This window comes from Pyrgilauda ruficollis, unplaced genomic scaffold (genome assembly GCF_017590135.1).
Source record: "Pyrgilauda ruficollis isolate IOZ18807 unplaced genomic scaffold, ASM1759013v1 scaffold36, whole genome shotgun sequence".
Classification (NCBI taxonomy): domain Eukaryota; kingdom Metazoa; phylum Chordata; class Aves; order Passeriformes; family Passeridae; genus Pyrgilauda; species Pyrgilauda ruficollis.
This window is the reverse complement of record NW_024525045.1, coordinates 5,433,075-5,446,899: the sequence shown is the minus strand read 5'-3', so window position 1 is coordinate 5,446,899 and position 13,825 is coordinate 5,433,075. Positions and strand designations below refer to the sequence as shown.

Genomic DNA, 13,825 nt, shown 5'->3' with positions numbered 1-13,825 from the left:
CTTAATGTAAACAGTGTTGTTCTTTTACATTGTCATTAAAAGTGGTTTTCTTAATGGAGGTTAAGTGACCTTTTGTATAAGGAAAAAAAAGCCAACAGAAAATGTACTGTCCTGTTCAGCTGCATTGGTTTTGCTTGCTGTAAGTCATAATTGCTTTACATCTAGCACTCCATCCTCAAGTCAGGGTAGGGTTTTGCTTCTACACTGTCATCAAAATGATTTTTAATTGAATGTTTAGTGATCCACTTAGCTGACTTTGATGTTCTCCTGGGAATGGCAGTTATAAATCTGTTGAGCACAAAGGCATTTTAAACTGCATCTCCTTTTCCTACCTGATATTTTCCTCTTCAACAACATAGCAAATAAATCAACAAAATGATGAGTTAAAATGCAGCTTCTGTTCTTCAGTTAGGCAAGGAAAGAGGGGGAGCCTTTATGTTGTCACCAAGGAACTTCCTTTGTGTCATGGCTCAGTTCTCCTTAGGACCATCACCCTACAAAGATCCTGGAGCTTTTTCTTCTAATGAAACTACTGGAATATGTTTTTCTTTCTTGTTCCAAAAGGCCTTGCACTTTTCCAATGTCCAATTACAATGGTAATTACAATTAGTTACAAGCATAGATGCTCTGTAAATATCACAGTCTGAAATCCATTGCCAAATTCTTAAGACATTGGCACCTCTCTTGTTAAAGTTTGCTGTCTCATAATTGTAAGGTTTTTGAAGGAAAAAAATGGACTTTTACTCAGCCTGTAAGACAAGGAACTTCATTTGCAAAAGATAATTTTGAATCTTAAAAACAATACATTTTGAGTGAAAAAAAATTGTCTTAATTTTTAAAACAAACTGTTTTCAATAGATGATTGGTAATAGCCTCACTTTTGTGAAGGAATAACTGAAATAATTAGCATTTTAAGAGATGTACATCAGAGTTCTAGAGCAGGATGCTTGCTTTTCTGAGCCAGGGGACAGTCCAAAATGTTTCCCTTTAATCTGTGCTGTTGGAGTGTTCCTTACACCCTTTCTTGCAATGCAGCCTTTCATGAAATGGTGAGCAAAGCACAATTTATGTTTGCATTTCAAAGCGAAGATTTCCAGGTTTGGGGCCTATTATGCGAGGATGAGCCAGAAGAGAGGGCTTGACATGACACCTTGGCATAGTTATGATAGAAATAGTAGGAAAGGTTCCCCTCTCCTTCTGAGGAAAGTATAAAGCTGTTGGGATAACTAACTGCAAAATGAAATGGGAGGCTGCTCTTCTGGAAGGGTTCAGTGCCTCTCTAACCAAGGAAATTGCATAAGTTAATAAGCTGTCAAATAAGTTGCTTTAATTTTCATACCTAGCAGTGTTTGGTTAAATTCTGTTTCTACTTTTTAGGCAGAGAGAAGTTCTGCAGCTTTATAAGGAGAAAAAAAGATATTCATCTCCTAAGCTGTGCCAGGCAAAATAGTAATACAGCATAAAACTTTTTTAAAAAATGGGTAAACCCTTGTTGTGTGAACTCTGGATTCAGCTTTTAAACATCTTGTTCTGTGCTGCTATCAACAACAGTATAATTTTTCTGGCCTGCAGTAGCTGATTGGCTGGCTCATGATTATTTTCATTAAGTATCCTTCAGTGACACCCTAAGAACATAATTCTCTTCAAGTGATTACTGAATTTGCCCTTTAGCCTATTTAAGTTTGTTTTCTATTTGTCATTGCTTTTTGCCTTTGATCTGAAAATTAAAATATATGCACTTCCATTTAATTTTTTTAATATTTTAAATCTTTTCTCCACTGCTGCTTGTTGCAGTAAGTTCCTGCTGTGAAGAGCTCCTGTGGTTTATTTGAGTATGTGTCTCAGGGTGCTCTGCAGAACAGACTTTGATGTTGTTTGGTTCCTTCAAGCTGCCTGTAATGATGCAGTGTTAACAGTGAGATTACAGCAGCTTGTTAGGGAAAAAGATGATAGTGAAATAATTTTGCTTGGAGTTTTAAGTAGTTTTGTGTTTTGAGGAAAGATGTAATGAATCTCATCCTAGAAATGAAGGATGCTGGATTGATCCATTCCCATAAGGACTGCAGATCCAGGATTAATGAAACAAGGTTTCTTTCCATTGCCCCTGAAGGATCTTATATGATTTAGACTTTACTTTTTTCAACTCAAATTTCTGTTCATTAGGGTTTTCAGAGAGTTAATGGGAGGAAAAGTCAGAGAGTGTAAGGCATCAGCACAGACTAATACATCTCATTAATAAAAACTTACTTAACTTAGAATTGTCAGAAACTATGCAGCTTATGTATACATCATTATTAGTTGCTTGATTTATGATACTGCTTTTAATAAGTTGTATCAATAAGTTTGAAAGGTTAACTGAGTGAAGTGCATTTGTAGTATATTATGTACGAAACGCTGGTTTTCAGCTAGTGGCTCATTGGCTGTTGCAGAAATTAATCTTTGGCCATTATGGCAACCATCCCTGATGTCCATAAGGATTTCAGTTATTTTGTTTTGATTTACCTTTTTAGTCTTTTAGAGAGATCACATAATTTCATGACTCAGCAGTAGAATGCATTAGAAAGTTGCATCATCATTGTACTCATTAGATATACTAAATTATGCTTTTAAAAAAGACAAAGTGAATATCCTGACATCATTAAAGATTCTGGAAAGTTACACATCTCTTCATTGTGCTGTTGTTAGGAATTTGGGGATATTTATAAGCCCTTTTCTGGTATTTACCTAATATTACTTAGCTCATGTTTATTGATACAAGTGGGCTCATTGGATAGTGGTTCTGAGACTGAAATCTTAGGACTGATGGGAAGTCCCTAGGAATAAAGCAGCAAAGTTCTGTCACGTAGGCAGCTTTCCTTCTCTCAGGTGGGTGTCCCAGTGTGTCCAACACTTGGGAAACATTTCAACATCCTTAATGGTTGGGGTTCCCATGTGCAGAGTGGTGACATCGCCTGTGTTCCTAGGGCTTGTTTGGGGGCTGGTGATTCCCAGTCAGAGGTCATAGGGATTCCTAGTGAAGGTGCACATGGAGGTGCTGTGATGTTGAAGAGGGTCTTTTAAATTGTATAATCACAAACTTTTTCAGATAAATATCTGAGATGCACATGTCATTGTACTGCAGTCTGCTAAAGGGGAGTGGAACAGTTCCAGCTCGTGTGTCTGCTTTCATTTGTGTGTGGGGTTCAGACTTCTGACTCCTGCATAAAGACACCTGCTGAGATAGGGATTGTAATATCATGTTTAAAAATACTTCCTGCCAACAGTGATTGTTTACTACTAACCTTTCCTTTTCTCCTTTCTCTTTTTCAGATCTTTTTGGACCCCTGTCTAGCTGATCCATGTTTCCAAACTGTCTCTTGTAACATTCTCAAGCAGCCAAAATGAAGTTGAAGCATAACATCAACCCTCTTCTTTTACAGTTTATAAACTTCATAGTCCTGGTGTACTCCCTCGTAACCTACATTCCATGGTACATCCTTTCAGGATCAAAGCAGGCTATAGCAAAAGCCAAGCAGGTTAAAGCCAGACCTGTGAATAACAAGCCTGGGAGTGCATACAGATCTGTGAACAGTCTGCACTGCTTAGCTTCAGTTTTATATCCTGGGTGTGATACACTTGATAAAGTTTTTAAATATGCTAAAACGAAATACAAGGACAAAAAACTCTTGGGAACACGTGAAATTCTGAAAGAGGAAGATGAAATCCAGCCATCAGGAAAGGTTTTTAAAAAGGTAAGTCTTTTTGCAGTCTGCCTTCAAGAGTTTTTTTCAAAGTATGTTTACTTTTTTACGCAGCACTTCTAGTCTAGTAAAGCAAAGCTGGGGAAAGAATAAATTTCTCTGCTTAGATCCAGTAGCTGGCAAAAGAAATTATCTAATTCCCAATCTTTCAATACTTGGCATTTAAACCAAATCTAAACCTTTTTGCACTCTTGAATAGATATCCTATTTATGGTTTCAGTCAAAGAAAAACCACAAGTATGTTTTAGGTATTTGTTTTTAATATTCAGCTGGTGATGTAAGTGGTTTTAAAGGTTTCTTTTTAAAGTGAATTTTAGAAAGTCTCCCTTTGTGTTATTCTGAACTGTCATCAGATAAATATACAAAAATACTAGATGCCAGTACTCAGATGTACCTTTCTAACAGACTTAGTTGTGATTTAAGGATTTTCTGTTCTGTCCAGGGAATTCAGGACTTAAATAAATTTATTGTTTGGAAAAGGATTGCTCAGATTTCATTGAAGAGTCTTTTTTTACTTTGAGTCTCCTTTAAGGTGAACTGCTGTGCTAATCTGTAATCCTGATGTGTGTGGGAGATGTGATTTCAGTATCTGACAACAGCTCTGTTGTTTCAAGGGACTGACTTTTTATAGTCAGTATTATGTTCAAGCCTGTATTGTCATTTGCTGCTTTGTAGTTGTTCAGACACATTGAGAAATGCACTTTTGCCAGAAGAAGGGCAGAACACTGCCACAGAATGTTCATATTTGTGCATCTCTGTGTTAAAGTGCTGCATTTCTGTATTAGAAGGTATTAAATCAATAATAGATAATTTTTAGTTAAGATTAGTTTCTGTGCAGATGGAGAAAATTTCTCTTCATGCTGCTAGTTTTAATTCTGATGGACGAGTATGTTTGAAATCTAATTTGATTAATATCACAATATATGGCAAAGTTTAGTTCTGTTAAAATCCTTATACAAACTTCATTGTTAGTGAAACTTCCCCTTAGCTGTGGAGGTAGTTTTGCAGTATGAAGGAAATGTGCTTCATGCACATTTTGCTGCCTCATTACCCTACAAAGAAGCAGAAAGTTCATGTTGTACAAAGAATGGCTTCTGAGCACAGATCAGAATTTTGGCTGCCCTGTTTTTTACATAAAAAACATGTGTTCTGTTTTTTAGTCATAATTTTGAATGTAAGACTTAAGGACTTAGGAGTTTTAGCCTTTTCCATTATGCAAGCAAAGTGTTGTGAATATGGAAAGCTGAAGGATGTTTGTGTAGATCCAGTTAAATTACTTGTTTGTGAGTATTTAGGCTTAGAAATTACCCAAGTTAGGTAATTTTGTCTAAGCTTGACACAAGGTTTCATTGTGGTCAGTTCCCATACTTACTCTCCTGTTACTTTGTTCCAAGTTTTGGCATTATCATACAAGTCCACATTGAATTTTTTTTTTTTTTTCTGTTATGGAATACAGTGTTTCTGAAGACCTCATAGCATGTGTTAGCAAGTGAGGAACATTCACAAGATACCTTGTTGATTCTAAATGTCAGGTTATCTGCCTGTGATTTGTTTCATTCCAGGTACCTTTTATTGCCTGGTTTCCTTTAGCAAATCCAGCTTGCTGTGGTTTGGTGCAGCCTTTCAGAAAGGTGCACAACAAGTTTAATTCTTAGGTATAATGCATCTTATTTCTACACCTTACAGGAGCTGCAACATATTTTTATATTTTATATATATATCTCAAAAAAGTAAAATATTCAGCTTTTGATTATTGGGAAACCTAAGTGTCCTTGCGCTTGTAGCTAAAATTATTTAGAGCTTCTTAACATCTTTAAGATCAGGTACTCCATTAATTTCTTCTGATATCTCAGATTATCTGTAATTTTAAGAATTTTTATGATAGTGTATTGTTGCAAAAATACTTGTTTCTGTGCAGATTCCAAAGTAGTAGAAATTCATGGATGTGAATAAAATACAAATACTTACTTAGGCACTTGTTGCATTTCATAGTAATTCATAAATGGTTAGTTCTTCTGTTTCCTTCTATAGAGTACTCTCCAGTTTCCTTCTCCAATATCATGCATACCTAATATTAATTTCATAAACCATGCATTTAAGTCAGAATAAAGTTGAAAATGCCTCTGAGATTAAGATGTAATTAATTGGAAAAGGGACTTAATTTAACCACAGCTGAAATTTTATGATGCCCAAAAGATGAACTTCATTATTTTGTGTTGTCTTATTTATAGGTTATGTCATCAGGTGCTTGCTTTGATCTGTGTTGGTATGTGGATTTGGCTTTGTGTGTGTGTTCTTTCACTGCTTTATTTTATGAGGGAGATTTCTGTCTGGTTTGGGGGTTGTTTGTTTGTCTTGCTCGGCTTTAAAAAGGGTTGGTAACCAAGAGCAGAATTATTGGGAACATAATAAATAAGACATAGTGGGGAGAAGAAAACACAGCTTTGTTGGGGAAGGTGATGCATCTAAAGCCTGAGAGACTTGGGTGCAACAGCAGGCACATGGGCAGTTCTTGGGAATTCAGAACTTTACTCATTATTGCTAATACTGAAGCTTAAAGTGAAGGTTCAGGAAGGTTCTTGCCATGCCGAGTCATTGAGCATTGAGAGTCACTTTTGATGTTGAAAACCATAGATTGCTGTGTAAGTGGTATGTTAGGGTGGGTTTTTTCAGATATATTCAGCTGCAATCCATGTGTTCATGTGAAAACCAAAAGTGGGCATTTGAAATAACCTCCTTTGTATTATTTTTAATATACTTTTACAGGAAGATGTATTTAATTCATGATCACTGGTTTCCAAATCATAGTCAATGTTCTTGAAACCTTATAAGGTACTTTTAGGAAGACCTTCAAAGGTAACTGACATCAGGTAGTTTAATGACTCTGCATGAGCCTGCAGCTTTATGAAGAACGTTTTATTACACCTTTGCCCAAAAAAATTTAATTTGTTTCTAAAATCCAGGTAAAAGAAATGCTAGCTGTGTGTTTAATCTCTGCTTCTGTGAATTTCCAGACGTGAGTAGAGTGTGGACAGTTCCTAGAGTTGTGTGGCAGTGTGACAGGCTGCAGTGTGAGCCTGGAGCACGAGAGGGCAGCGTTCTCCTATGGAATGCCGTGTTTCCAGGGACACCCGGCGCTGCGGGTCCTGCTGCCTGGGCACTGTGGGCCCTTCATCTCTGCTCAAACTCTCTTCTTGGGCCCTTCTGCCAGCTCTTGGATAGTTATTTTCTTTCCATTATTTACCGAGCAGAAGTACCCTGTGGAAGCTGTTAAGTGAAAGGTGTGTGAATGTTTAAAGGATTGTGGTGCCTAATGCCAGTCTTGCCACCTGTTGGCAGCAGAAGCAGAATGACAGAATTGTTAGGGTTGGAAGGGACCTCTGGAGATCATCCAGTCCTGCCCAGACAGGGTCACCCAGAGCAGGTGGCACAGGAACGTGTCCAGGTGGGTTTGGAATGTCTCCAGAGAGGCAGACTCCACACCTTCCCTGGGCAGCTGCTCCAGGGCTCTCCACCCTCAATGTCAAGAAGTTCTTGCTCATGTTGAAGTGGAATTTATTCTGTTTTAGTTTATGGCCATTGCTCCTTGTCCCATCACTGGGAGCCCTTGAAAAGAGCCTGGCCCCATGCTCTTGGCACCCCTTTGAGATATTTGTATGCATTAATGAGATCTCCTCAGTCTTCTCCAGACTAACCAGACCCAGCTCCTGCAGTCTCTCCTTGAGAGAGAGATGCTCCAGACCCCTCATCTTTGTGGCATCCACTGGACTCTGTCCAGTAGCTCCTTGTCTTTCTTGCCTGTGCATTGGAAAATGTTAGCAAAAGCTACTGAGGGCAAGGCCAAGAAGGGAAGTGGGTTTGGAGACACACTCCAGCATGAAGAGTATGAGATGAACTGTAATTGCTCCGTGTCCTGCAGAGGAAGCTGGTAGAGAAATGCAGGAGAAAGGGACTTTAGAGCCAGTTTAGTAATACGTATGTATGAATAGCTGTTATTCACTAATGTGTATGTAATATAAATGTTGTAGGGATGGAGTAGAGAAGAAACACTGGGCAAGGGGAAGGAGCACTGGAATTTGAATATATGGAAGGCAGTAGGAAAGTAAAACTCAAAATTACTGCATTGAAAAAGGTCTTATCTCTTCTCACGTCAGTGTTCTTCAGAAATGTATTTTTATGTAAATAGCTACAGCCAATGGTGCTACACATCCTTAAAAAGGATTTTTCCTTTTTAAGAAAAGAAAGCACCAATGAAGTGGTCTTTCACTACATATCAACAAGGTTAAGATGAATTATTTAAGAGAATAGAAAAAGGGGAAGAAAACAGAATCACAAGTATTATTTGGAGAGATTAATTTTTGGCCAATTACTGCTTTATGTTCCCCAGTTCTGTGAGAGTGATGGAAATTACTAAAACCTCTTAAGGATTGGCAAGCTTGCCAGAAACAGTAACAAGAATCTGCTTGTATTTCTTGGCCTAATTATTTGTGAGCAGTTTTCCTGAGGCTGCACTGTAGGCAGAGTATAATGAGGGAAAGGGTATTGCCCAAGTCACTGCTATAAATTGTTTTCAACTGATGAGCTTGTCAAGAACTTCCCCGTCTGCCAAAAATATTGCCTTTGGGGAAAAAATGTCCCAAATTGGAATTTAAATTCCAAATTACCGAAATTTGGATGGACAGGAAGAGGTGCAATACTTTTTTTGGAAACAGTGCGAGTTTTCCACACCGGAAATATCCTAGTGTGTTGAAACAAAAAGGGACTCCCAGGTTTTGGGGTTTGAAACAGCCTGTTTGCCACTGAAACAGTTTTTGGAAATAAGCCAGGAAAACCTGAGCAGATATTTGTGTGAGAAATCTGTATTTTCTGGTAGAATTGCTGTATATTGCTGTTATTGACAAGTGTTGTTTGCAGGGCTTGTTAAATGATATTTTCCCATAAAGACATTTGTGAAATTCCAAGCAGCTGCACATGTACCTGTTTGTCCTGCTAAACAAGTAGGGTGATAAGCAACATGCAGTGAAGCTGTAGTAGGTAAAACTCACTGTTGCAACTAATTTTAACTATGAAAGAGTTTGGAAAAGTGTCTTGACAAAGGAAATGTATTAAATTTTATTTTCTATTAGAATTTGAGAGAGATTTTTAAATATGTTTTATTAAAGTAGTAGATTTGGAAATGCAGACTCAGTAGAAATGTAGTTACATGTCAAAAATTGTTAGATTTGACAGCCCAAAGTTTGAAATTTAGTTCACATTGATGAATGAAATATGGAGGAAGGAATGAAGGAGTTTTCTAGTTCTAGCTTTTCTAGTTTTTGTAGTGTTTGCTTGCATTTATTACTAATGCTTTGTAAAGAACATGTCTGAAATACTTGATTAAGAAATTGTTTTTCAGAATTGTCAGTGTGCTTATATAAATAGATGGGTAGGATATAATAATATGAAGTATAGATTTTCAGTATAAAACATTTTCATACTATATCTACATATGAAAATTTCTAGGTTGGTGTCAAAGGAATATCCTACCAGTCAGAAAGGAAACAGTACTGCAAGTGCATACAGAAACCTGTAAATTCAAATCCAGTTTTACTGTACACCAGCTTTCCCATATGGAAAAGTGAGATTGCCTAATATATTCTACATGACTTCTCAGAACTGAGGTTTGCCAGTAATTTCCTATCCTGTCTTCTGTCCCACTTTTGTTTAACAATAAAAAAAGGCAAAATTATTACTCCTCATCCCCTTGACATTTGTTTCAGAACAAAGGGAAAGGGATTTCACAACTTCTGACTGAGTGCCCATGGATATACTGCTTTTTGGATTCCAGTTTCCCTTTACAAGTTGTTTTTTTTTTTTTTTAATGAACATCTGACTGTCATATTTGTGTAGAATTGTAGCCCAAATATCCAAGAAAGCATATATAGAGAATGTACTGTGCTAACTGGTGCTTCTCATCCTTTACATAAACCAAACTTCTTTAAAAGCAGAGGTATGTGGGCCAGATAACCAACAGTCTTTCAGAGGACTTCTGAAGCTACATAAGATGGTGGAAATCATGTGCCTTCCCTTCTGTGAAAATAGAAACTGAGGTGGTAACAGGCATGGAGATATTGCATTGTGATACGGTATTTATTTTGGAACTTCCACAGGCCCTGTAGCTTTTGGCAAGAAAAAGTGTCATCTTTATCTTGAATAAACTGCAGTTACAATTCAAGCACATGTTATTCAAACATCCGTGGATTCTTCATGTGGGTGAAGATGTAGTAGGACATGTGTTAAGGATTTTCATTTTCTAAATTGATTTTCTTATTGTTATTAGGTCATCCTTGGCAAGTACACCTGGCTTTCTTACGAAGATGTATACATTAAAGCTGTTAATTTTGGAAATGGCTTAGCAGTCTTGGGTCAGCAGCCAAAGACTAACATTGCTATCTTCTGCGAGACCAGAGCTGAGTGGATGATTGCAGCCCAGGCCTGCTTTATGTGCAATTACCAGCGTGAGTACCTGTCTTCCCTGAAGTTTTTATGGCTTTTGATCTCACAATCTGAAAATAAAACTCTTTTTGGCTTTGCTTTATGTACTAAGAAAAATTTATCTGAATTTTATAGAGAACATTAAAGTTTTCAAATTAAAAAATACTGCTTAAGGCAGAAACTATGGACTTTGTAGCCTTTTGCTTTAGCGACTGGAGAAACCTGTATCTGTTGGCAGATGGGGAGAATGGTTTTGGTAAGTGTAGTTTGCTCAATGAATTTGTGAGAGGTTTATTTTCTTTTCATCTCAAATCAGTACAGATTCCCAAGTTTCTGAAAACAAACAAACAAAAATCACACATGAATTCATTGACTCAGTTTCAGCAGTTGACGTCAAACCTTCATCTGTGCCTGCAAGTTTTGTTTTATCTGGATATTTTGTCAGTTCTTCAATTTTGATTTTGGTTGGGCCTTTTTTTTTTAGGTAAGGAATGTACTGAGTGCTGGTCTCAGTGTGCTATAGCAGTTTAAATGTCTGTTTCATCATTGCTCCTTAATGTGTCCTTTACCTGGCTAAGCCCAGCCTGGCTGGGTTCTGTGTGCTCTCAGGGGGACACATCTTGTCCCATCTGGGCATGCCAGAAACTGCTGTTCCTCACAGGCTTTGGCCTTTTCCCTCCTGTGCCACATTTACCCTCCTTCAATAAGGTGTGGTTGTGAAATCTTCATCCTTGGAGACCGTAAAACCCAGACTGGCCGTGGCTCTGGGCACTCTGCTGCGATGGGTGGTGCATGCAGGTGATCTTTGCAGGTGCCTTCCCACCTAAATTGCTGATGTTTTTGGTTGGTTCTTCAGTGAGTAAATGAAGCTGGCCTGCCAACCAGAGCAGAGAACTGCACAGACTGTTTTCAGATAAAATGCCTGTGTTGCTTTTAAACTACATGTCTCTGTGCCAGTTCCCTCTTATCAATTCTGGGATCTGTCAAATTCCTAGTGGCTTTCCTGGGAATAAAATGCAAGGGCTTGTATAATTTTTTTCCCTTTGGAACAGAAGCACATTTACAAATCCTAGAGAGATTTGTAATTTGTGGGGGGGGGAAATCTGAGCTAGGGGCTGGATGTTGTGAGCAGAATGGTATGTGTGTGTTTTTGGGTTTGCTGGATTAGTGCTTTAAATCCCCTTGCTGCGACGTGCCTCCGCACACACTCTGACGTGGTGTTCAGCATCTAAGCTGTGACATCTTCTGTGAACTTGGCTGACTCGTGCTGGCAGATGAAGAGAGAGCTGTGCAGTGTTCACAGGCAGCTTGCAGGACAAATTGGAAGATTCAGATGATGTTGAATAACAATTCAGTAATAGTGGCAAGACATTGCTAAATGGCTTATGTTAGCATTTTTGAGTGTGCAGGGGTGATACCAGCTAACTGCTGTGGGGGTGTTGGGACATTCTTTCCAAATGTGAGATGTGTTCTGAGGGAGTGGTCCCAGAGCTGGTGTCAACAAAGCAGGTTCATCTGCTTTGTGCATAGTGTTGGAGAAAATGCCTTTTGCTCTATAGAATTAAAATGAGGAGAATGATGTTTGTTATGGATTACTTGCACAAACGAGTTACTTTATGGTTATAAATACTTGCTTTATTTTAAATGTGACTTTTTCTGAAATTCTCTAAGTCTTACATTTGCAGGAAGTAGAGTGGGATTGCTACATCAGAGACAGAAGAAGTAGTACTAACATGAAAGCAGATTTTCTTCCTGAGTACCTCTTCATGTGTGTGAACAGCTCTTCACCAGAGTAGGCAGATAAAACACAAAAGTGCATAGCCAAATGGTGGAATAGGAGAGGTTAGGATTCGTTTTTCAGTCATGCTTGAGCAGAAGTGGTTTTGTCAGAAGTAAATTTGGCTGAAGCCTTTAAAAGTTCATTTTGCTTTTTATTCTTGATGTATGATGGGTGCTGAAATACTCAGTTTAACATTCCAGTTACCTTGAAATAAATTGTAAAAGTTCTATTTCTTTCTTTAGGGCAAGGTTTTGTCTTTTCCTACGAGCTGGTAGATAGTGTTGTTGGAGATTTTTTTGTCAAGCCTTTGGTCAGATAACAAAGACTCACTTGTACTGTTGCATGTATAAAGGTGAATACAAAATAATCCCTTCTCAGTACATTTTCAAGAGAATGAGGAGAGGGAAAAACTATCAAAACTTTTGTATTTGTCTGAAAAGTTTTAGGTGCCAGTGTGGAGAAGGGAGAATTTCAGAGATGAGTCATTGCTCTGGTTTTTTTTTTTTTTGCTCTCTCCATGACATCAGTGCACCATCATATAAATGGTCTCTCTTTCCCTTTGGCTCTGTCATATAGCTCTGAGTGTCTTAATGTACTTATTTGCAGATGAGTAATTAAGTACCCCCGTGGTTATTCCGAGATGATGCTTTGCCTTCTGTTGTCAGCTCGGTTCTGCTTGTTGGCTCGGGGCAGCTGAATTTCTGCTACATGTTTATATAACAGGGGTCACTGCAGTAAGGAGAGAGAGCTCGTGGGAACGAGGAGAGGCACTCTTCTGGACTTTGCTCCCACCAAATTAAAGAAAACACAGTGCATGTGCATTTGCCCTGCAACAGTTCTGAGCTATGATGGGCTGTTTTAACAAGAAAAAAATAAGTAGAGGTCAGCTGTTTAGTTTTCTGTGTAAGAAGACTGCTTTTGAGTTGTTTTGGGTTAGTAGCTCCTTGGATTTAAAATATTAAAATAAAAATCTTAGAATACAACAGAACTTTATTTAATTTTAATTTTTAATCTTCTCTGCAGTGATTACAGTCCTAATGTACAATGGGCTGTCTTATTTTCGTACTTACGTTCTTTAAATATTCAGCCATATACAGACTAAAAAGCAGAAGGTATTCAGATACTGGATATGACAAAACTCCCAGCAAGAATGCTATAATTATGGATTGTGTTGATTGATCTCAGAGATTTTATGAGATGTCCCTGTTTAGTTCTGCTTGGAAAATATAATTTTTTTTTTTTTTTTTGAGAGCAATACTTCTCTACAATTTTTAGCTGCCTTTTTCTTCCCTAGTCTCTTTTGGTCTCTTGTCATTCAGTTCCATTGAAAATGCCAGGAAATTAAAAATTATTTTGAAGGTGTTAATATGAAATCATTGTGTAACACACTCACTAATGATCTGACCTTACAAACAGGAAACAATATTTCTTATAGTCAATTTTCTAAATTTTTTCTTTCTTGCTGTTCTGTATGATTCTCATGATGTCAGTTCAAGGTCTAATGACTGTGGTGATTAAACCTCTATTACATTATTTTAAATAGATGGCAGAATAGGCTAGTCACAGATTTATTTCTGAGTGTGAGAATTCTCTGTTGATGACACATATTGCCATGCTGTAATAATTTGTTATTAGCAGTCAATTGTAAAAGGCTAGTGACAGAGTATGTGAATTCTGGAAAGAGAAGTCCCATGGATGAAAGCTGTTTCTTATTCCTCTTAAGGGGAATGTAACACAGTGATTAAACTGAGGAGGTTTGCCTACTTTTCAAATGGTAGAAGCAGTGACAGTATGAGAGTAGATCCAGGAGAATTTCACAAGGTAATGTGGT

General features: G+C 37.7%; 1 protein-coding gene across 3 annotated transcripts in view; it reads left to right on the top strand.

The window, feature by feature from the left end:
* The window catches only part of ACSL3 (acyl-CoA synthetase long chain family member 3), a 48,951-nt gene that overhangs the window by 16,276 nt on the left and 18,850 nt on the right, over positions 1 to 13,825 (top strand). For all 3 annotated transcript variants that reach the window (XM_041475739.1, XM_041475737.1, XM_041475738.1), the window contains exons 3-4: positions 3,310 to 3,731; positions 10,060 to 10,237. In XM_041475739.1, coding sequence (XP_041331673.1) covers positions 3,381 to 3,731; positions 10,060 to 10,237 — 529 coding nt within the window. In that variant the 5' untranslated portion in view covers positions 3,310 to 3,380. The remainder of the gene's footprint in view (positions 1 to 3,309; positions 3,732 to 10,059; positions 10,238 to 13,825) is intronic.